Raw genomic sequence first — 21,858 nt, 5'->3', positions numbered from 1 at the left:
CAGAAGTCCACGTGATACAGAAGATTATTTTACATGTTAAGATGATTATGCAGTTGCAAGACTATTTCATGTATCTACGTAGCCCTGAACTGGTATAATATTTTACTGTATTTATTTTGTGTGTGTGTGTTCATGTGACCCTTATTTTATTTAATAATGGCCCCGAAGCCCAAGAGTAGTGATGCTGGCAACTCCAATATGCCTAAGAGAAGCCATAAAGTGCTTCCTTTAAGTGAAAAGGTAAAAGTTCTCAACTTAATAAGGAAAGAAAAACAGTTTGCTGAGGTTGCTGAGATCTACAGTGGGAATGAATCTTCCATCTACGAAATTGTGAAACAGCAAGAAAGTTGTGCGAGTTTTACAGTTGCGCCTCAAACTGCAAAAGTTACGGCCACGGTGCAACATTTTATCATTTTAAAATATTTACACCTGTTTCAAAATAATTCGGGGAAAAAAGAATGTGAGTGATGGAAATCTGAACACACGAGTATTAGTTCACAGACAGCACTTACAAAGTTAATAAGGGGGCTTTAGGCAAGCTATAAATCTCACTTTGAGTGTTTTTGGCAGCAAACAACATGAGTGAAAGAGGATCAGTTCCTTATTCAAGCTGTCCATAAAATTAAAACTTAACACATTGCTTAAAAAAAAAAAGAAAGGAAAAAAATCACAGGGATTTCTAAGAGAAATTTCCTCGGTGGGCTCTCATAGGGCAACCCTTGGTAACAGAGCAATCAATGTCCTCAGTAAGATCTATGATAAAAACACCCACTGACGCCAAGGCCTGCTCTCCTCGGGCATCACTTAAGGAAGGTCGATGTCATAATGACAAAGGCTAGTATAGCTCAAGAAATGCGACTGAGAGGGCAGGGCGGATAGGAAGGGATTACTGTGGTTTTTAAAACAAACAAATTTGATTGATATATTACTAATATGGAAATTAAAATTTCAAAATGGTCTTACCTTTTGTCGTAATTAATGTATGAGTAGGTTCAGCATCAACAACTGTTTGTAAAATAAGAAAATAATTAAATACTGTTTGTAAAATAAGAAAATAATTAAATACTTATTAAAAACCCATAATAGTTGCGTGTAGATAGTGAGCATTATTTGGTTTACAAATACATCAAACCATTCATGTTGGATTGATGGTGATATATGATATAGACAGACAATAAATAGATGATAGATAGGTAGATAGATAGATGGATGATTGATTGATAGATAAAATCTGCATATTTATACAGATTGCTCTATCTATCCATCCTATAACAGCATCCTATAGCTGCATGATGAGTTTGAATACATTGGAAGATCTGAAAATATGATCTCCCCGGTTGCATTTGAGCCACTGATACTCACCCTCAAAATATACCCAATCTACCCATAAATAATGTATCCTAGGCTAGCAGTTTTGAAAATGGCTCACTGAAGCATAAGGTACTACAAGGCATTTGAATGAAAACTAAAATAAGATTCCAACATTGCACCAAAGGGTGTGGTATCTTAGAACAGAGCTTTCAAAGAATGAAGAACTACGCAATTCTAAAATAAAATAAAAATCTACTGGGGATGGAGTGTTAATTTATCCAACTCATTTATTTAAATCTCTTATCTAATTTATAATTTTGTCTCTTGGGAAAGATATTACATGAAGTAGAATAGCATAAAACATTATGGAAGTCCAGAGAGTATCACAGCATGGGCATATAATATTATTAATTCCCCCAGCCCCTGTCCTGACATGGTCTGTCATTCAATCTCCAAAGGAAACTTAATTGGTGTTACATGATTTATTCCCTAATAAATTCTCATTCCTCCTCACCGTCCACTTTGGTTTGGCCAGGGTAAGTATTTCACCCCTTCTTCTCGCACGCCATAGGCCTGGCTCTCCAAACTGCTCACAACTTCTCAAATCCATATGCATGGATATCCCATTATAAATGTATTGATATACCAAAATCATTATGTCAGTTAAGCAGAAAGAGAGTGTTTTGTGCTCACTCAAAACTGCAGACAGCAACTGATCACCACGGCAGATTGGATTTCTCACTTATAAAGAGAGAGATGGACTTCCCTGGTGGCGCAGTGGTTGAGAGTCCACCTGCCAATGCAGGGGACACAGGTTCGTGCCCCGGTCCGGGAAGATCCCACATGCCGCCGAGCGGCTGGGCCTGTGAGCCACGGCCGCTGAGCCTGCGCGTCTGGAGCCTGTGCTCCGCAACGGGAGAGGCCACAACAGTGAGAGGTCCGTGTACCACAAAAAAAAAAAAAAAAAAAAAAAAAAAAAAAAAAAACCAGGGAGAGGTTTCAAGGAACCTGTAATCGCATTATATTGATAATTACACACCTGATATCAATATGTGAAAGAGATGGGAGCCTGGAAACACACATACCATAGGACAAATTCTAACTTACATTTTGGTCTTTTACAAATGTATCCTTTGTAGGAAGAACAGTGAATATTACTCCAAAATCCAGAAGATGCATATAAAGCGACACAATCATTTCTTTCTCCAGAGGGATCTCCTGTCTTCCAGTTGACAAAGGAGAGTGGGTTGTTGTTTATCCATAGCCACATTCCTGATTATCAGAGAAAGCCAATAAAAATAGAAGTTAAAAATAACTTGCCTTAAAATAAATTCAACTTATTCATGTAAAATTTCTAAGCATGTTATTTTATACTGCAATCAACAGCTGTTTTACAACCAAACTTTTCACAGGCAAGATAATAGTAACTAGTTGTTACAGGGAAACTAAGAATGTGTTTCTCATGTAGTTTTAGTTGAAAATTTATTCCTAATTAGTATAAATATGTAAACTTATCCTCCCCTAATTGTTTTTTTCCTGGCAAGAGATAGAAAATATTTTTTAAAACTTCTTTAACTTAGCTACAGTAGATATTCTTTAATTAGCAACTTTCAAGATAGCCTAATATGTGAGTCATTTAAATTTTCACTTCTTACCTCAAATGAAAATATGAGTTTGAATTTCCAAACTCTTCACAAATTAATCATTACTTAAGGCAAGACTTTCTAGGACTGAAAACTTGTTTTACCTACAACATTTTGAAATGTTTGTGATTCAGTAATCATGGTGCAAAGATTACCTTCAACGTTTCTATACAATCCTATCCAAAAGTTGGCTTTGCTTTGAAGCGGCTCAACTCGATATGACAGGAAACTCGATTCAGCAGCACTTTCAATGGTAACCAGAGAGGAACCTGCAGAGTACAAAAGGGCAAATATGATGGCAGTATATTTAAGTAGTTGAAAATATTTTTATCATGATAGTATTGATATTAAGAGCAATAAAAATCATCCCACTATTTCCACTTAAGGAGAAGAATTGCAAAGAGTGGCCATTTGGCTTCTAAGAATTTGTTTCCATTCTGAAAATATTATTTTTTTAAGCATCATTTGTGTAAGCACTTAACGACTCACTGCAGGATATACAATGATGAATAAGACACGGAATGTTTAAGAAGGTTATGGTTCAGTGGGTAGTAATGAGTTGAGAGTACAAAGAAATGTATTAGGAGAATATTTGTTTTAGGGGAAGAAACTAAAAGGGAGCATGGAGGAGACAGAATTTAAGATACTAGGGAGCATAATATTTCAAGTAGAAAGGATAGAAAATAATTCCAGGAAGAGGAAGAATAAGAGAAAAGATGAAGAGAAAGGGAAGCATAGAGCTTCTTCATGAACAGAGATAGCTCACAGATGCATGGAATTCTCCATATTTAGTTTTTAGTAACAGGATTTGAAATAGATAGGTAGGTAGGTAGGTAGATAGACAGATAGACAGATAAGGCAATTATTGGGGTAAATGAATAGTGTTAATAGATAGTTCAGTTTGGCTGGATGAATCTGGTCAATGGGTGAAAAAAGACTTGGGTTAGGTCTCACTGCAGATGGTAGGAGACTGGTATTTAGGGTAATGTGGTGATTAAAAAACAGTTTTTTTCAGGCAGCAGAATGATGCAATGCACTCTGGGAGTATTAATCCAGCTGCACAAAAAGGAGAGAGGAAACAGAAAGACTGCTTACATGACTATGGCATTGACAACCCAGTCAAAGATTGATTCAGAGCCAGCACTGTATTTTATAGTTAAATTACAGAATTTTAAATAATAACAACTTAAAATATAATTTAAGCAGTTTATGCCAGACATTTTGCTTTGGGCTTTATAAGCACGATGTCACTAAAATTTTACAACAATTTATTAAGTTAGTACTACTGTTACTCCATTTTACAGATAAGGAACCTAAAGTCCAGAGGGTAAGTAATTTACCAAGATCCTAATGATAGAGGAGGGCAAAGTCATGGCATGATCCAGGCATCTGGACCTTGAGGACCTATACTTAACCATATGCTTGCACCCCATGTTACTGGGTCCTGGATTATTCTCTTGATGACTGTTTTCATTGCATAATTTCATAATCCACTATTAAACATATTTCATAGACAATAGCCATTTCAATGTATTTGTGACATATTTTGATGAATGTGAATCATTCATTAACAGGAAAATATAGTTATCTAAAGTTGAAAACGAAGTTTCTACACATTCACTGCAAGATTTTTTTAAAAAAATACTCAGCAACATGAAAGAAAAACATTTTTTTAATTAAGAGAAAGCAGGTTTCAAGTGACATCATAAGGACTGGCAGAGTAAGTACCCCTGAAATTCCTCTCCTCTACAAAAGCAATAAGAACACTAACAAGTTTTTCAAAATCAACTTTTTCAGAACCCTGAAAGTTAACCAGCAGCTTGTAACAATCCAGGAAGCATTTATTCAAGAAAATGCTTGACTCTCAGTAAGAAAAGTAAGCTATATGGTGTTTTAACTTGTCCTAATCCCATAGCTTTATCCCTAGCTCTGTGACTGCGTTAAAAACCAACGGCCTCAAAATCACAGTGAAAACCAGAAGCCAGGAAGACACTGGGAAAGTCAGAATGGGATTGGGGTTCTTTATAAGTCACATTCTCAAAGAATTTCCATTATTTGATCTCTCTGACATTTCCCTGGAAAACCTCACTTGCCTTGATTTGACCTGACTCAGAGCTCATCCAATGTAAACAGCCTTTTCCTTGGGGGTATTTGTCAAAAACTAACCGTGGCAAGTACCTAATATCACAGCTGCCTGAAGCAGTGTGGGAAACAATTTTAGGTTAACAACAAGGTAACCAAAAAACTAAAAGGAAAAACTATGGAGTAAAATGTCCATAGGGAGCTTTAAGAAGCATTGACCTATTCCTGGGAGCCTAGAAGGCCACAGACACACATTGGGGTGTGTACACGCCCAGGACTATGTGCATGCCCATGAAAGATCTGAAAAGTCCCTACGCTCTCACCTCTGGCTGACCCTGAGGGTCTGCACAAGCAGGAAGTGAAGGCTAAGGCAGAGTTTTTAACTGCCTATATGAGTGTTGAAGGCATGTCTTCAGACCGAGCCCTTCAGTAAAACGTGGGGAACTTTCTGGTTCTAGGCACTAAGGAAATACGTTCCCAATCATTAGCTGACCACTAAACTAAGCAGGCAAGAGACTTCAGTAACCACACTTGAAAAAGAATACAAAACTTTACAGAATTCATGAGGGAAAGTTACTAAACAAGCAAATAACAACAAACAGCAACAAAAACAAACCTGGTGGAGTGGAAAGAAACTTATTTCCAGAGTTAAATATTCATTTTTCAACAAAAAATTATAAGAAATGTAAAGAAACACGGAAATATGACCCATACCAGCAAAAGCAGCAGTCAATACAAACTGCTCCTGAAACAGCCACACCTCTGACTTACTGGACAAAGACTTTTTAAATCAGCTATTTTAAAGATGTTTAAAGAACTAGAGGAAAAAATGTCTAAAGAACTAAAAGAAAGTATGAGACAGTTGCTCACCAAATAGAGACTATTAATAAAAAGGTAGAAATTGTTTTTTATGAAATAAAATTCTGGAGTTACAAAGTATAATAATTGAAAGGAAAACTTCACTGGAGAGGCCTAACAGTGAGTTTGACTAAGCAAAAGAAATAATCAACAAACTTGAGATTATCCAGTCTGAATAATGAGGGAAAAAAAGAAGAAAAATTTACAGAGTCTCAAAGATATTTGGAACATCACCAGTCAAATCAAGATACACATAATGGGAGTCCTAGGAGAGGAATGAGATAAAGAGGCAGAAAGAATACTTGAAGAAATAATGGCCAATAGCTTCCCAATGTTGATGAAAAACATTAATGTAAACATGCGGGAAGCTCAACAACATCCAAGTAAGATAATCTCGAGAAGCTCCACATCATAATCAAACTATCCAAAGATAGAGAATCTCAAAAGTAATAAGAGAGAAGTGATTCATCATGTCCAAGAAGTACTCCAATCAAAAGACAGAGATTGGCAAAATGAATAAAAAATAAAAATAAATTTTAAAATAATACAACTATATTTTATCTACAAAACACACATTTGAGATCCAAAAACATAAACATGTTAAAAGTAAAAGCATGGAAAAAGATAGTCCATGCAAATAGTAAATAAAGAAGAGCTGGAGTGGCTATACTGATACTAGACAAAAGACTTTTAGACAAAAATTGTTACTAGAGACAAATAAGGATGTTTTATAATGATTAAAGTTTTAATTCATCAAGAAGATATGACAAATATAGACATATACGCACCGAACAATAAGGCCTCGAAATACATGAAGCAAAAACTGACAAAGTAGACTTCTCCTGACTTCAAATTTAAAGGAAAAACTCATAGGGAGTTTTTAAACTCCCTGTGGCAACATATAAGTCTCCTGAAATTCCCTTCTCCCACATACACACCAGTGAACACCTACACATAGAGCAATTCTATCAGTAAAATCCAGAAACTCAGTGACTCCTACATATAGGGCAACTGAGAAAACACAAACATCTAAATGAGTAGGAAAGGCTGAGACACACTCTCTTCATAAACCCCACCCATGGCACAGTGCCGTATCATCAGGAGGGAGCCCCTAATGGCCAGTTTCTCCCTGAATAGAGAAGGATTTCAACCATACATCTAGCACCCCAAATTTTTAGGCTCTTGTTCCTCTATTTGAAGGAATAGGCCCCCCAAATGCCTAACTCTGGAAGCTAATGGGGTTTGCAGCCACGAGACCCGTAGGACCACAGAAAATAAAGCAGCCGTTGTTAATGGGCTACGAACACCTGCCATGGCTATTCTCCCAGGGCTCAGCTAAGAGGGAACAGATAAAACGCCCGTCCCTCAGTCTTTCCCTAGAAGGGGACTGCCTGCATACTTTATAGCCTGCTGCCTGGGGGGTCCAGCTGCTAATGTGCACGCAGCAAGGGGCTAACTGTGATCCTCCTGGGGGAGCTGGTGGGCCCTTCTGCCACCTTCTTTCTCCGACTTGCTGCAATGATAAAATCAGGTCACCAACAGGTCTCTGGAAGGAGCTTAGACACACACCTGGCTTATATACTTTCCCAGGTGCCCGAGGGTCCAGTTTCTAATCAGTCTGCTTTTATGTGCTAACTGTGATCCTCTCCTTTGGGATATCATCAGGTATTGGCACACCCTCAACCACTGGGAGCCACTAAAAACAAAGACAACAGCTGGTATAACCACAAAGTTTTGAGTGACAAACAGGAACTTGGGCTGGATTGACTGATGAGGTTCATCTCCCACACAAGACCACTCAAGACTGGGAGAGGTGCCTCTTTTATCTAATGTGCAGAAGCCAACACAGAGAGTCAAGGAAAATAAAGCAAAAGCAAAATATCTTCCAAGCAAAAGAACAAGATACATCTCCAAACTGATATTAATAAAACAGAGACAAGTAATTTACCCAATAGAGAGTTCAGAATAACAGCTATAAAGATACTCAGTGAGGTCAGGAAAGTAATGCATGAGCAAAGTAAGAATTTCAACAAAGAGAGAGAAAATATTAAAAAGTACCAAAGAGAAATCACAAAGCTGAAGAACACAATAACTTAAATGAAAAGTTCAGTAGAGGTGTTCAACAGCAGACTAGAAAACTGGAAGAAAGAAACAGTAAACTCAAAGAAAGGGCAGTCAAATATATCCCGAAGCAAAAAGAAAAAAAGAATCAAAAAGAGTCAAGCTAGCTTAAAGGACTTATGAGACAACAGCAAGAGGATCAATCTACACATTACAGGAATTCAAGGAGAAGAGAGAGATGGGGGCAGAAAGCTTATTCAAAGAACTAATGGCTGATAATTTCCCTAACCTTGGGGAAAGAAACAGACATCTAGATCCAGGAAGCATACATAAGGAGTGCCAAATATAATGAATATAAAGAGACAAACACTGAGACACATTATATTAAATTGTCAAAAATTAAAGACAAAAAGAGATTCTTAAAAACAGCAAAAGAAAAGCAACTTGTTACATAAAAGGGAACCCTTGTAAGACAAAACAAATTTTTCAGGAGAAACTTTGCAGGCTGGAAGGGAGTGAGAAGATGTATTTAAAGTGCTTAGAGATAAAAGCTTCCAGCCAAGAATACTCTACCTAGCAAAGCTGTCATTCAGAATTAAATGAGGGATAAAGAGTTTTCAAGACAAACAAAAGCTGAAAGAGTTCATCACCAATAGACCAGACTTATAAGAAATGTCAAGGGGAATTCTTCAAGCTAAAATGAAAGGACACTAATTAGTAATATGAAAATGTTTGAAAATATAAAACTCAATGGTAAAGGTAAATGTATAGGAAAATCCAGAATATTCTGATACTATAATGGTGGTAAGTAAATCACCTATAACTGTTGTATAAAGGTTAAAAGACAAAAGTATTAAAAATAACTATAGGGCTTCCCTGGTGGCGCAGTGGCTGAGAATCTGCCTGCTAATGCAGGGGACACGGGTTCGAGCCCTGGTCTGAGAGGATCCCACATGCCGCGGAGCAACTAGGCCCGTGAGCCACAACTACTGAGCCTGCGTGTCTGGAGCCTGTGCTCCACAACAAGAGAGGCCGCAATAGTGAGAGGTCCACGCACCGCGATGAAGAGTGGCCCCCACTCGCCACAACTAGAGAAAGCCCTCGCACAGAAACAAAGACCCAACACAGCAAAAATTAATTAATAAACTTCTACCCCCAACATCTTAAAAAAAATAATAACTGTAAATACAATAATTTGTTAATGTATACACAATATAAAAAGATGTAAATTGTGACATCAAAAATATAAAAGGTCGGGGGAATGTAAAAATACAGACTGTTTGCATACATTCAAAGTTAAGTTGTTATCAGCTTTAAATACACTGTTATAACTCTAAGATGTTTCATGTAATCTTCACAACAACCACACAATAAAACCTATAGTAGATACACAAAATAAAAGGAAAAGAATCTAAGTAATACTACTGAGAAATCATCAAATCACAAAGGAAGTGAGCAGAGAGGAAGAAAGGAACAAAAGAAAGTCAGGACAGACAGAAAACAATTAACAAAATGGCAATATTAAGTGCATACCTACCAATAATTACTATAAATATAAATGGACTAAATTCTCCAATCGAAAAACATAGAGTGGCTTAATAGATTAAAAAAAAAATCAAAAAAACACAAGACAACTATATGCTACAAGAAACTCATTCCAACTTTAGGACATACATAGGCTTAAAATGAAGGGATTAAAAAAAATTATTCCATGCAAATGGTGTTGAGAAAACTAGACACCCACATTCAATAGAATACAACTGGTCCACTCTCTAACACTATACAGAAAAATCAACTCAAAATGATTAAAGACTTGAATGTAAAACCTGAAATCATAAAAATCCTAAAAGAAAATACAGGCAATAAACTCCTCGACATTAATCTTTTTGTATTTGACACTAACAGCAAAGGGAAAAAAAGCAAAAATAAACAAATGGGACTACATCAACCTAAAGAGGTTCTGCATAGCAAAGGAAACCATCAGCAAAATGAAAATGCAACCTCCTGAATGGGAGAAATTTTCTGTAAACCACATGTCTTAATAGAGGTTTAATATCTAAAATATACAAGGAACTTATACAACTCAATAGCAAAAAAATAACCCAATTCAAAAAATGAGTAAAGGACCTGAACAGATTTTTTTTTCCAAAGGAGACTTACAAATGGCTAAGAAGTACAGGAAAAGGTGCTCAACATCACTAATCATCAGGGAAATGCAAATCAAAACCGCAATGAGATATCACCTCACACTTGTTTAGGCTAGCTATTATTAAAAAGATAAGAGATAACAAATGATGCAGAGGAGGAAGAGAAAAGGGAACCCTGCTAGTGTGAATGTAAATTGGTACAGTCCTTTTGGAAAACAGTGTGGAGGTTCCTCAAAAAATTAAAAATAGGACTACCATATGATCCAGCAATCCCACTTCTTGGTATATATCCAAAGGAAATGAAACCACTATCTCGAAAAGATAGCTGCACTCCATGTTCATTGCAGCATTATTTATTATAGCCAAAACATGGAAACAACCTAAGTGTCCATCAACAGATGAATGATGAAGAAAATGAAGTATGTATATACAATGGAATATTATTCAGCCTTTAAAAAGAGGGAAATTCTGCCGTTTGCAACAGCATTGATTAACCTGGAGGGCATTATTCTAAGGAAATAAGCCAGACAGAGACAGACAAGTACTACATGATATTACTTATAGGTGGAATTTAAAAGTCAAACTCACAGAAACAGAGGGTACAACAGTGGTTGTCAGGGGGTTGGGGGGTGGGAGACATAGAGAGATGCTAGTAAAAGGGTACAAACTTTCAGTTATATGATAAATAAGGTCTTAGGATCTAATGTATAATATAGTGACTACAGTTGATAATACTGCATGGTATCACTGAAATTTGCTAAGAGATTAGAACTTAAGTGTTCCCACCACACACACACACAAAAAGGTAAATATGTGATGTGATGGTCATGTTAACTTGACGGTTAGGAATCCTTTCCCAACAAATATGTGTATCAAATCATCATCTCTTACACTTTAAATGTATTACAATTTTATGTCAACTATACCTCAATAAAACTAAAGAAAAAAACTAAACATAAAAGTAAAAAGAAGTGAAAACTCCAGACTGACTTTTGAATGAACCTGAAGGAAATGAGCATGTAACCCTTGCTCGCCACTGTTGAATGAAGAGCCCTGACTTAGGGCATAATCAAAATTTAGCCACAAAGTAATTCAGTCAAGTATTCAGTGGGATTTAATTAAGTAGATTTTTAAATGCACCCCAAAAAGTTCACTTTATTTGACATTTTTATTTCAGGAGGGAAATTGTTCATCTATGTCATGTCACTTGAGTTTTGTTTCGTATTTATTCACCCAGATAATCAGATCTAAATGCTTTTCTATTCATGGGAAAGCAAAATGGTTCCTGGGCACTTGTGAAGCCTGAGCCGATCAGTGATAAAAGATGAACGTGACACTCTGAATAATAATCCTAACAATTTAGAATATTGGGGCAGAAAGACTTGTTCAGCGAGTCACTGCTTTCTGCTAGAATTCTTTCACCTTTCGAGGCTACAACGTTAGAAATTATATTTGGGGGGCATGATGTCGACCTTTCTGTTACAATATAAATTATTAAGACAAAGAAACAAGTAATTTTACTTTCCTTAGGTTTTTAATATACAGCGTTACTAGCATCCTGGTACTCTACATAGATGATTGTGGGATTTTCTGACGGTAAATGTGGTACTTACCCATTCGAAGACATTCCAGAGAAGCTTGGCCCCAGTTCCTTGTATATGAAGACTCGATATAGTAGCAGTGACCATGGAAAGGAATCCACGCTGTGTGCTCTGACTCAGGGCATCTACCAGGCAGCTGTGGAGGTTCAGTGGCAGGGATTTCTGTTAATAAAAAGACATTTCAAATAAAGTAAGACCTGAAGTTTCTTTAGTACATAGAATAATATATAAGCCATTAAGGAAATTTTCATCGCCTATCATTTTTTTTAAGCTCTAATGGTAATCATTTGGATATGCCATTTCTATTATTGAGTATTCTTTTTACTTTATCATTTTTTTTCATACAAAATGTATTTCCATAGAAGGTACTATGGTATAACGGCGGTCAATCACATTCATAATTAAGCATGAGGATCTACAGATAACCTACAAAGACATTAATAAGTTCCCCTAAAAGGTCAACCATAAATAATTTGCAAAGGCAGTCTTCCTTCTAGACAGTTTTCTTTTTCTAGGATCCTAGCCCTTATAAAACCTTCTTAGCTATGACTGACATTGATGTTATAACTAAACGGTATAGGTAGAATTCTAGGACTTTACCACTGTCCGACTCTATAACTGTATTCTAGGACTGTATCACTGTATTATCACTGACTCTGATGAACCTACGCATATTCTGATAAAATTATTTTGATATAGCTGTGCCGTCAACATCAAAAGTAATCATCATTTCCTGAGGACGCTGACATCATAGATTCAGAGGCCTATCCCAATAATAAAAATTCAGAAATGTATAAAGAGGAAATAAATTCTAGCAACGAAGAAAAATTTCTCTCTCTGTTATTTTGATCTCTCTATATTTGTTTATTGCCAGGTCAGTCTTTGGTTAGGTGAAGGAATATGTTTTATATTATCCTTAAGCCACCCCAAAACATGTGACTGTTTAAGAATATCAACGGTGGTTTGTATCAGCTTATTGAGAAAATTTCAAATCCCTTGATTGTTTTTGTGGATTCAATTACCGTCTGATCTTTTGCAGAGAAAATAAAAACTTTCATTGCAACGTGCTGTCTTCCAATAGCCGTCAAGATCCATGTAAACACACGCTGACTTCAGTCTGGGCTCATCACTGGCCCAGTTAGTGTATCTCACCCTCCATTTATCGGTCCAAACATATTCATTATTGGTCTGCAAGAACAAGAGCAACTATTAACATGGAGCCTGGCTTCGTTTAGAAAATACCAAAAGAACCCAGCAAGGAGCAAAAAGTATAGTTAAGACTGTGATTTGACAAAGAATCTTCAACATTTGGGAATTAAAAGAACATTATAAATTTTTTCTACCAAATCAAATTCAGGAAATGCAGCCTTTTTTAAGAAAAAACGACTTCTTAAAGCTCCCCATGAAGACATCGTTGGAAGCTATTCTGCAAAACACAGACTTAAAAACCTATGTCTTATTCTAGAAAACTCTCTTTATTTGCAGGCCCTCAGTGCAAAAGAGGGGTTTTACCTTTGGAACAAATAAAACACGTATTATATTATCACTGAAATCATAATAAAAACTAAGTCATTTTCCTTGCACTCATGGACCCGAGAGAAACACTTTTCTAATCTTCTTACTGTTTGGCTGTTGAAACAGGGCCAACAACAAATGACTTATGCAAGGTGACGTGGCTGGATAAGAGAGGAGCCTAGGTCTCTTACCTTCCAGTTAGGTGGTCTTTCAACCAAAATGAATCTGATGGTATCTTTTAAAGATAATTGTTTTATTCAATTTGCATACTTCTTATTAAAGTTATTGGGGCAAATTTATGGTCACATACAAATTAACTGACAACATCAAAAAGACTACTTATCAATAATGTTCTTTTGACGGTCTAAAAGAAATTTTACAGGTAAAACCTCACAACAGATGCTGTATAACTTTAATCAGAGATAAGTGAATTTTTAAACCATTCAAACAGCTGTCCCCTTTTTAACTGCATTATTTAATTTACCAAAGCAATTACCAAAGATTTAATGACAAAATCAAAAGCATGCATTATTTCGAGTTAGAATTTTGTAGTATTCTACCATATTTAATCAAATAATGCTGGCATAATCATTAACTCCATAGATGTAATAAATAGAACAGTATTGTTTTAGCTATAAATGTTGGGATAATGGAAAGCTATTTAATCTTTCTAACAATAAATAAAAGCCTATTTTAAACTCATAAGAGAATTGGGACCATATTTGTGAGAAGAAAATATATGAATTATCAAGAGAATTAGTTACTAAAAATAGATCCAACATAGAAGTAAAGATGCTGTGCTTAAGTTTAAACACAGAAATCATCGTGTAACTACTTACTTTTAAATGTTTACTAACCTACTTGGGAAATACGCATTGCAAGAAGTGTAAATGTTGAGCTCTGCATCATGGTGGAAGAAGTTCTACAAAGTCTGGCACCAGTCTGCTTTCCAGCTCTACCCCCTTACCTCCTTTTATTTCTTCTTGGTACTCCTTCCTTATGAGCCACCATCCCAGACCACATCTGTAAAGTTTGACTTTCTCAGAGAAGCCCTGTTGGTCCTCTCCCCTTGCACAAATGATCGCTTTTCTCTCCTCTCCCAGCACTTTGTATATACCTCTCTTTGACACTGTATTATCTCTTGATTACTTGTTGACATCTCTATTTATTGTACTAGGAAGTTTGCTGATTGACTAGTTAGATGAATGGATGGATGGATGGAGGATAGATGGATCCCCTGGCATCAGAGAAGACTCATTTTAGGAAAATGTTGGCAACTCCCACACCACTCTTAGTTCTGTGTCTCAACCCTCACTCTACACCATCTTTTGCCAACCTTCCTTCTCTGTTATGGAATACAGGGAATTGACCGCAATGAAATCTGTCACACACGGATGGAAGCGGCCCAGCTTCAGAACAGATAGCAACTCTAGAATGACTTTCCACAAAAAATAAGGAATATCCTCATCGCCCAGGAACTATGCCCCTGACGCTTTCTTAATTCCTTTCTTAATCCCTATGGCATAGTTGTAATCATGACACTAGAAAGAAATAAGTTAATAAATAAAACTGTTTAGATGCAGAACTTAATTTTCATACTCAAAATATACAGTAACGCTGTATATTAAAAACCTAAGGAAAGTAAAAATAATACTTATCAGTTAGGTAAGTCTTAGTTTGATTTCTGACATAACATCACGAACTTGCTAGATCCTTGCACTGGGTCCTAGAGAGATTGGGTCTTGTACATGTCAGTATCATTTCCAAAGCCCAGCAGGTTTTTACACACAACAAGTATTCAACAGAATGAACAGAAGACAATCATATTCAATCACAATTTTTCGATCATGTCAAGTCGCACGTGTTTCCAGCATCTCACCAAGTTACTGTTCAGGGCGATCCACACAGGTTCATTCAGCGTCTGCATCTGCATCCACGCAAACGCATTACTATAGGGATCTAGAATGCTAGCGATCAGGGAAGTGTGAAGCTTGCAATAGTCATCTGCTTCATGCCACTGCAGCTTTAATTTCATGAGTGAGTAGCTACTTTCGCCATATTTAATAAAGCCATCTGTTGGAATTGTTGTTGGAGAACTAGGCAAGGAAGGGTCTGGAATAAAAAATTATTTCCATTAATATTAAACATTACCTGAGCGCCATCTGTACATGACTTCTGTACCTCACACATCCTAAAAAGAATCTGAACAGCACAATTCAAACTGTCAGGGGTTAAACATATTTTCATGAGCCATTTCACATCGGAACACAAAGTTCTATTTTTTAACCAGTATGCCTGACTGAATTAAGTCATTTCCAAATGCTATTTAGAATATTAAGGTAAATACACGATCAAGTTTCTAACCTATAAAACCAAAAAGACTTGCAAATACTATGAGATCTAGTATCTGGATGAAAGACACGCCACAGTTTAATCTCATAAATTAAAGAACATCTATCATCCTGTCAACACGAATCTTTTTTTTTTTTCCATCTTGGTCAAATTTTAAGGTCAAGAACAGTCTTCCTCTCCTTCCCTTCCCCCACCCGACTCTGTTCCATTCCACCCATGAATTTGCATCTATTTGTATCTATTTGACTTCCCCTGTGAATCCTGTACCTTCAAGAAACTGGTTTATGGTCTGGAATGAAGCCATATAACAGTTTCCACTTCATTTAACCTTGATCTCAGGATCAAGCTTTAATCTTATGATGATTTCCCATGTGAGCCCCATATCTTATCCAAACTGAAGCCTTCGCAAGCTGGTGTCACTCTGGCTTTCTGATCTTTCCTCCTCAATCTCTCAGCATGCGTTTCTAATAACGACTCTAGACCCACCCATACTTTGGGCCACTTACTGTCAAGACCCCAAAAAAATCTTGTTTCTGGGCGCCTTAGCTGATGCCTTAGGGCAGAACAGAGGTCAGCGGATGACAGCCAGAGGGTGAAATCTGGCCTGTTGTCTGTTTTTGTAGCCCGTGAGTTTTTAAATGGTTGGGGAAAAAAAAAAACAATGAAAAATATTTTGTGACATGTAAACAATACATGAAATTCCAATTTGTGTCCATAAATAAAGTTTCAGTGGAACTCGGCCACGCTCATTTGTTTACATACTGTCTATGATTGTCTGCGATCACAGCAGAGTTGAGTCATTGCAACAAAAACTTCATGGTCTACAAAGCCTGCAATATTTATAATCTGTCTCTTACAGAAAAAGGTTGCCAACCCCTGGTCTAGGGCTTTAGATGTCCCTGCCTACTGATGTTGTCTTGGCCAATTCTCCAACCTGTTCCACTGCATACCAACCCAACCCACCATGTGCCCTGTTCTGCCACTCCAAGAATGCCAAACTTTCTTTTGAAGAATCTGGTAAGGCAACAATTTTAATTCAGCAAGGAGGGCAGCCTCCCCTTTCTTCTGCTGTTGCTGCCACCGTGTGTTGATAGAATAGCATTAAACCAAGAGACCCAGCCCCGGATCCTTACATGTTACAGCCAGTAGGAAGTAAACAGTCTCATCGTTTCCCAGCTTGGAGAGAGCTGGGTTTGTCTTAACAACATGGGAAAAGTTTTGGACTGCTAAAAGTGCCCAATGAAGCTTGAGAGAAAGCTTTAAGAAGCTTCGCCAAAGGCTATACGCAGCCAGGAAATTAGCTCATTTATCCAATTAGCTTGTTTATTAAAACACTCATAGAAAAAATTATAAGGAAAAAACTAAATCACTGAGAGGTTACTTTCAGGTGGTTAGATTATGGGTAATCTTTTCTCTTTATGCTTTTCTGTATTTTCTAAAATTTCATCAAGGGATTGTTCTTAAGTGTTTTACATTCATATGTGTTCATTCATGTTTTTATTTAGGTATCTTTATATATTTACATGAATTCATATATATTCATTCATACATACTCATATATATGAATAAAAGCAACACTGTTTTACTTTTTATTTATTTAATTTTATCCTTTTGGCCACGCTGCACAGATTGCGGGATCTTAATTCCCCAACCAGGGATTAAACCCAGGCCCCAGCAGTGAAAGCCCTGAGTCCTAAACACTGGACCACCAGGGACTTCCTGAAAACAACACTGTTTTAAAAAAATACTGAACACACATTCTTTGTTGAAATTTTAGAAAATATAGAAAAGCATAAAAATGAGGAAAAAATTACTTAGAATCTAACCACATCAATATTTTAGTGTTTCCTCATAATTGTTATATATAGAGAGATATATATAGATGTATAGACATATTATATATAATATAAATGCAAATATATATACATAGAGAGAGAGCGTAAGAAAGAGACAGTTTTTGATAAATGAAGAAAAATACAATAGTACAGTGAAGAAACGAAAGGTCTTAATCCCACGATGCAAACACATCCACTATTCCTATTTTGATGCATTTCCATCGCCTTCTTGTTCTTTTTTTTTAAGGGGGTTCAAAGTGTTTTTTGCGTCATCAGTAGTCTACAAAATTTCATATTCTGCCTTTTTCACGTTAACACTGTCGACCTTTCCTGAAACCCAAGTCATTAAAAATTGTCAAAATATCTTTCGTTGGCAGCAAATATTCTATCCCTTGTGTTTACAGGAAGAAGAAAAAGAAGATTTTAAACAAGTTTAGGAACCATCATTCCCTCCTGGAAGGGGACTCCCCTCTCTCCCCAAAGTGTGGAAGCACAGATGCGTTACCAGTGGCCTAAGATTCTGGCGCTCGAAGGGTGTAGCGGAGAGAGAAAAGCGGCACGGCCTGGACCTTCTTTTGGATCAACAGGAGGTTAGACTTCCTGCAGGACTTTGCAATCACCTGAAAATATCTTCAGTGATTTTCAGTCATTGCCAGAAATTGCTATCAGTTCCCTGATTCCCCAGAAAGTATAGAAAAATTTGTTAGATCCGGGAGATCAAGCAGCTTCTAATTCAAGCTCCTCTGAGACCTCTGCTCAGGGTGACAGCAACCCACCTCAACTTCAACCCTCATCTCTAATCTTTTATTTTCTGAACCTCTTCTATGTAGCCAAATGTTTCTATTCTAATTTCACTCGAAACTAAAATGCACACGACCATAATCTTGATTCTTGGTCGATATCCACATATCTGTTTTATTTTCTTTGCACCATAGTTAGGCTTCCTAAGATGAAAAAAGGACCACAAATAAGACATCTACATTTTTAGAGACACAGAATATATAACAAGTAATGAGGCATATAGGGTGTTTGGGGGCAACGGTTCTCAAATTACACAAATTGAAGTGAGGTATCCCTGCTCTGACATTTTTTACTTTTAAGGTAGAGGTAAGCAAGCATCCCAAATTTCTAACAAGATTAGAAAAAGTTTCAACCTCTAGTTTAACCTGTGCAAACTTTCTGGTAATGGATGAGGGGGCACATTCATGAATAAATTACGGAAAATATCCTTTTTGTCTGTCACAGCCATCCATGGATGAAAGTGAGAATCAAATAAACATGTTGATGGGGACTTCCCTGGCGGTCCAGTGATTAAGACTCCGTGCTTCCACTGCAGGGGGCGCAGGTTCGATCCTTCGTCGGGGAACTAATATTCCACATGCCACACGGCACGGCCAAAAAAAAATTTTTAATTATTTAATTAAAAAATTTTTTTAAAAACAACGTGTTGATGTGCAAGGGAAGGGTCACTTTTTTAAAACAAAACTTAATTTTTTTAGAGCAGTTTAAGGCGCACAGCAAAATTGAGAAGAATGTCACTTTTTAAAAAGTATGGAAAAACCCCACCTCTTCCAGCCCAGCGTGGTCCGGTAGGACTTACCGGGAGGTGTTCGGCATATATAACCTCGTTTACTGTCACAGGTGTCATCCATCCATTTTCCTGCGTCCCTTGACTTCCCTCCGATAATAAGAACACAGTCAGCCTGTATATTCATGGAGAAGAAAAAAAAAAAGCCAAATGTGGATGGATAATTATTTAAACCAATTCATTAATAAGCAAAAAAAAAAAAAATCCTTTATCCCTAAACTCCAACTTTAAGGATAGTCCTAATTCATCTACAGCATGTTTAATTCATCCCTACTTTCCATGCTACTGGCCAGTTTTCACGCAGATCCCTCACTGAACCCTTGCTATTTTAAGTGAAAAGTAAGCAGAGTTGGATAAACTTTGGAGCTGGTTCTGAGAAACGCTGCTGTCAGAAATCTCATTAATTCCCTGAAACCTACCACAGCTTTCACCAGGGCCAGAGACATCTTCTCAGCCTCCAGCCTCATTATCCCATGAGCCTCAACTATCAGGAACCCCTAACCATACATTTCAAAGATCCTCTGCTCATTCCCATCCCCCTTCTTAGCTATTCTTATCTTTCATTATCCTGGCTCAGCATCTCTGCTCTAAACCAGGAAACCTACACAGAACAAGGATGTTTCCACTACACAATGCACGTGAACATTTCTCTCCCACTCTCTTTATCAAACTATATTTAATCCTCTTCATTTTATAAGTCCTGAAATTGTAACAACACAATATATGTGTTTTGATTCCGGTTTTGTGGAATACAAACTTTATATTTTTACACACACTAAGAAAAAAATCTAGGAATAAAACCAACAAAACAGTGTTGTTGTTTTTTTCCTGGAAGGTGAGTTTACAGATTTTGTTTGTTTCTGTTGTTTCTCCTTTTCATTATGTTCTAAAAACGAAAAAACTTGTGCAACATTGAATTTTTTTAAATGAAATTTACCACTCATTCAGGAAATCTTTCTAAGCAAACCCTATCTCACTCCAGTCTACTTTTCAGCCCTCATTTATGTAATAAGGATTGAAAGAATTTCTCCCCCGAAAGTCACTTACCCACAACCAGAATATATCTACCCTACACAGAGCTACCAAATTAATTATCATAAAGATGCCATCTTGATGAGATTGTTTTTCTGCTCAAAACTTTTTTTTTTTTTGCTGCCTATCTGACAAAGTCCAAACTCTTTCTTAGGGCATCTAAATTTCTCTGAATTCTGCTTTCCACGTTCTAAAGTTGATGCCTATTTCTTTTCTGCATGACACTCCTACTATATTTAAAGCTCTTTACTTCCGCCCAAACCCATCTTGTGCCTTTTTCTTAAAGACTTTATTCACCTTTCCCACTTAACACAACCTTCCCCGGCCTCTTGCCATGATTCCCTAATCATGATGTTTTAAACTTCTTGGGAAGAAGACCCACATTCTTCCTCACATGCCTTCTTTCCATCAAATGAAGAGCTCCACAGATATGTGCTGCCTGATTAGATCACTACATCCCATGGTAAGTTTCTTTCCTCCTAACTACTATCATGCTTTATAGCTGATCTTCTCATTACACACTTTCATTTTGTTCCTCTCATCTTTCTTGTAGAAGACTTGGGGTCTAGCTTAGGTGTAAGCTTCTTCAAGGTAGAATAAAATCTTATGTGCCTTCATGGATTCCACAATGCCTAATGGTGTTTAACACTGATTAGTCAGCTTCAATGGTATAAGATTAAAAACAGTGAAATAAAGAAGCAATTGTCATGTACCACAATGTTCATTGAAGCTCTATTTACAACAGCCAGGACATGGAAGCAACCTAAGTGTCCATCGACAGATGAATGGATAAAGAAGATGCGGCACACATATACAATGGAATATTACTCAGCCATAAAAAGAAACGAAATTGAGTTATTTGTAGTGAGGTGGATGGACCTAGAGTCTGTCATACAGAGTGAAGTAAGTCAGAAAGAGAAAAACAAATACACTATGCTAACACATATATATGGAATCTAAAAAAAAAAAAATGGTCATGAAGAACCTAGGGGCAGGACAGGAATAAAGACAGACGTAGAGAATGGACTTGAGGATATTGGGAGGGGGAAGGGTAAGCTGGGACGAAGTGAGAGAATGGCACTGACATATATACACTACCAAATGTAAAACAGATAGCTAGTGGGAAGCAGCTGCATAGCACAGGGAGATCAGCTCGGTGCTTTGTGACCACCTAGATTGGTGGGATAGGGAGGGTGGGAGGGAGACGCAAGAGGGAGGAGATATGGGGACATATGTATGTGTATAACTGATTCACTTTGTTATAAAGCAGAAACGGACACACCATTGTAAAGCAATTATACTCCAATAAGGATGTTAAAAAATAAATAATTAAAAATTTTTTTAAAAAAGAAGCAATCGTCTGTGTCTTAGGTTAATGCACTTAGCACTTAGCAGAGTGTTTGACACATAGTTATTAGCACTCTGCAAACAGTAGCTCAATCATGATGATGACGACGACGATGATAACTTCAGAAGCAGTAGGAGCTTGCAGAACTACACCCCAAATACTACAACACTTTCAAGAGTTTAGGGGTAGCTGATGCAGAGAACATTTCTAACTCTGGGTTCAAGCGTACATGCTGACGACAGCCTGGGCCCATACTGGAGCTGGCTTTCCCTATTCCTCGCTACCATCACCGTCTATGTCCTCCCACCCCCAACCCAAAGATGAAGCGTTCTTAACTGAATGTATACCCCTTCCTTCAAGGCTGGCTCAGTCTGAAACAGTTAAAATGTGCAAGAATGAACCGGATCAAGGAGTACTCTGGCAGAATTTTTCACAGAAGATTAACCACTAATACATCGACCTGAAGCAAACCGACAGTGTATGGA

At 37.1% G+C, this 21,858-nt stretch overlaps 1 protein-coding gene across 1 annotated transcript in view; it reads right to left on the bottom strand.

Moving 5' to 3' along the window:
- Positions 1-21,858, bottom strand: part of MRC1 (mannose receptor C-type 1) — a 97,295-nt gene that overhangs the window by 2,961 nt on the left and 72,476 nt on the right. The window contains exons 23-29 of the mRNA XM_082649110.1: positions 19,006-19,108; positions 15,098-15,330; positions 12,726-12,891; positions 11,716-11,865; positions 3,110-3,223; positions 2,419-2,583; positions 964-1,005 (exon numbers count right to left, since the gene is read on the bottom strand). Of these exons, the coding sequence (XP_082505236.1) occupies positions 964-1,005; positions 2,419-2,583; positions 3,110-3,223; positions 11,716-11,865; positions 12,726-12,891; positions 15,098-15,330; positions 19,006-19,108 (973 nt within the window). The remainder of the gene's footprint in view (positions 1-963; positions 1,006-2,418; positions 2,584-3,109; positions 3,224-11,715; positions 11,866-12,725; positions 12,892-15,097; positions 15,331-19,005; positions 19,109-21,858) is intronic.

Source organism: Grampus griseus, assembly GCF_964374135.1.
Source record: "Grampus griseus genome assembly, chromosome: 2".
NCBI lineage: Eukaryota > Metazoa > Chordata > Mammalia > Artiodactyla > Delphinidae > Grampus > Grampus griseus.
The sequence above is the reverse complement of the archived record's forward strand: the minus strand, read 5'-3'. Positions and strand labels throughout refer to the sequence as shown.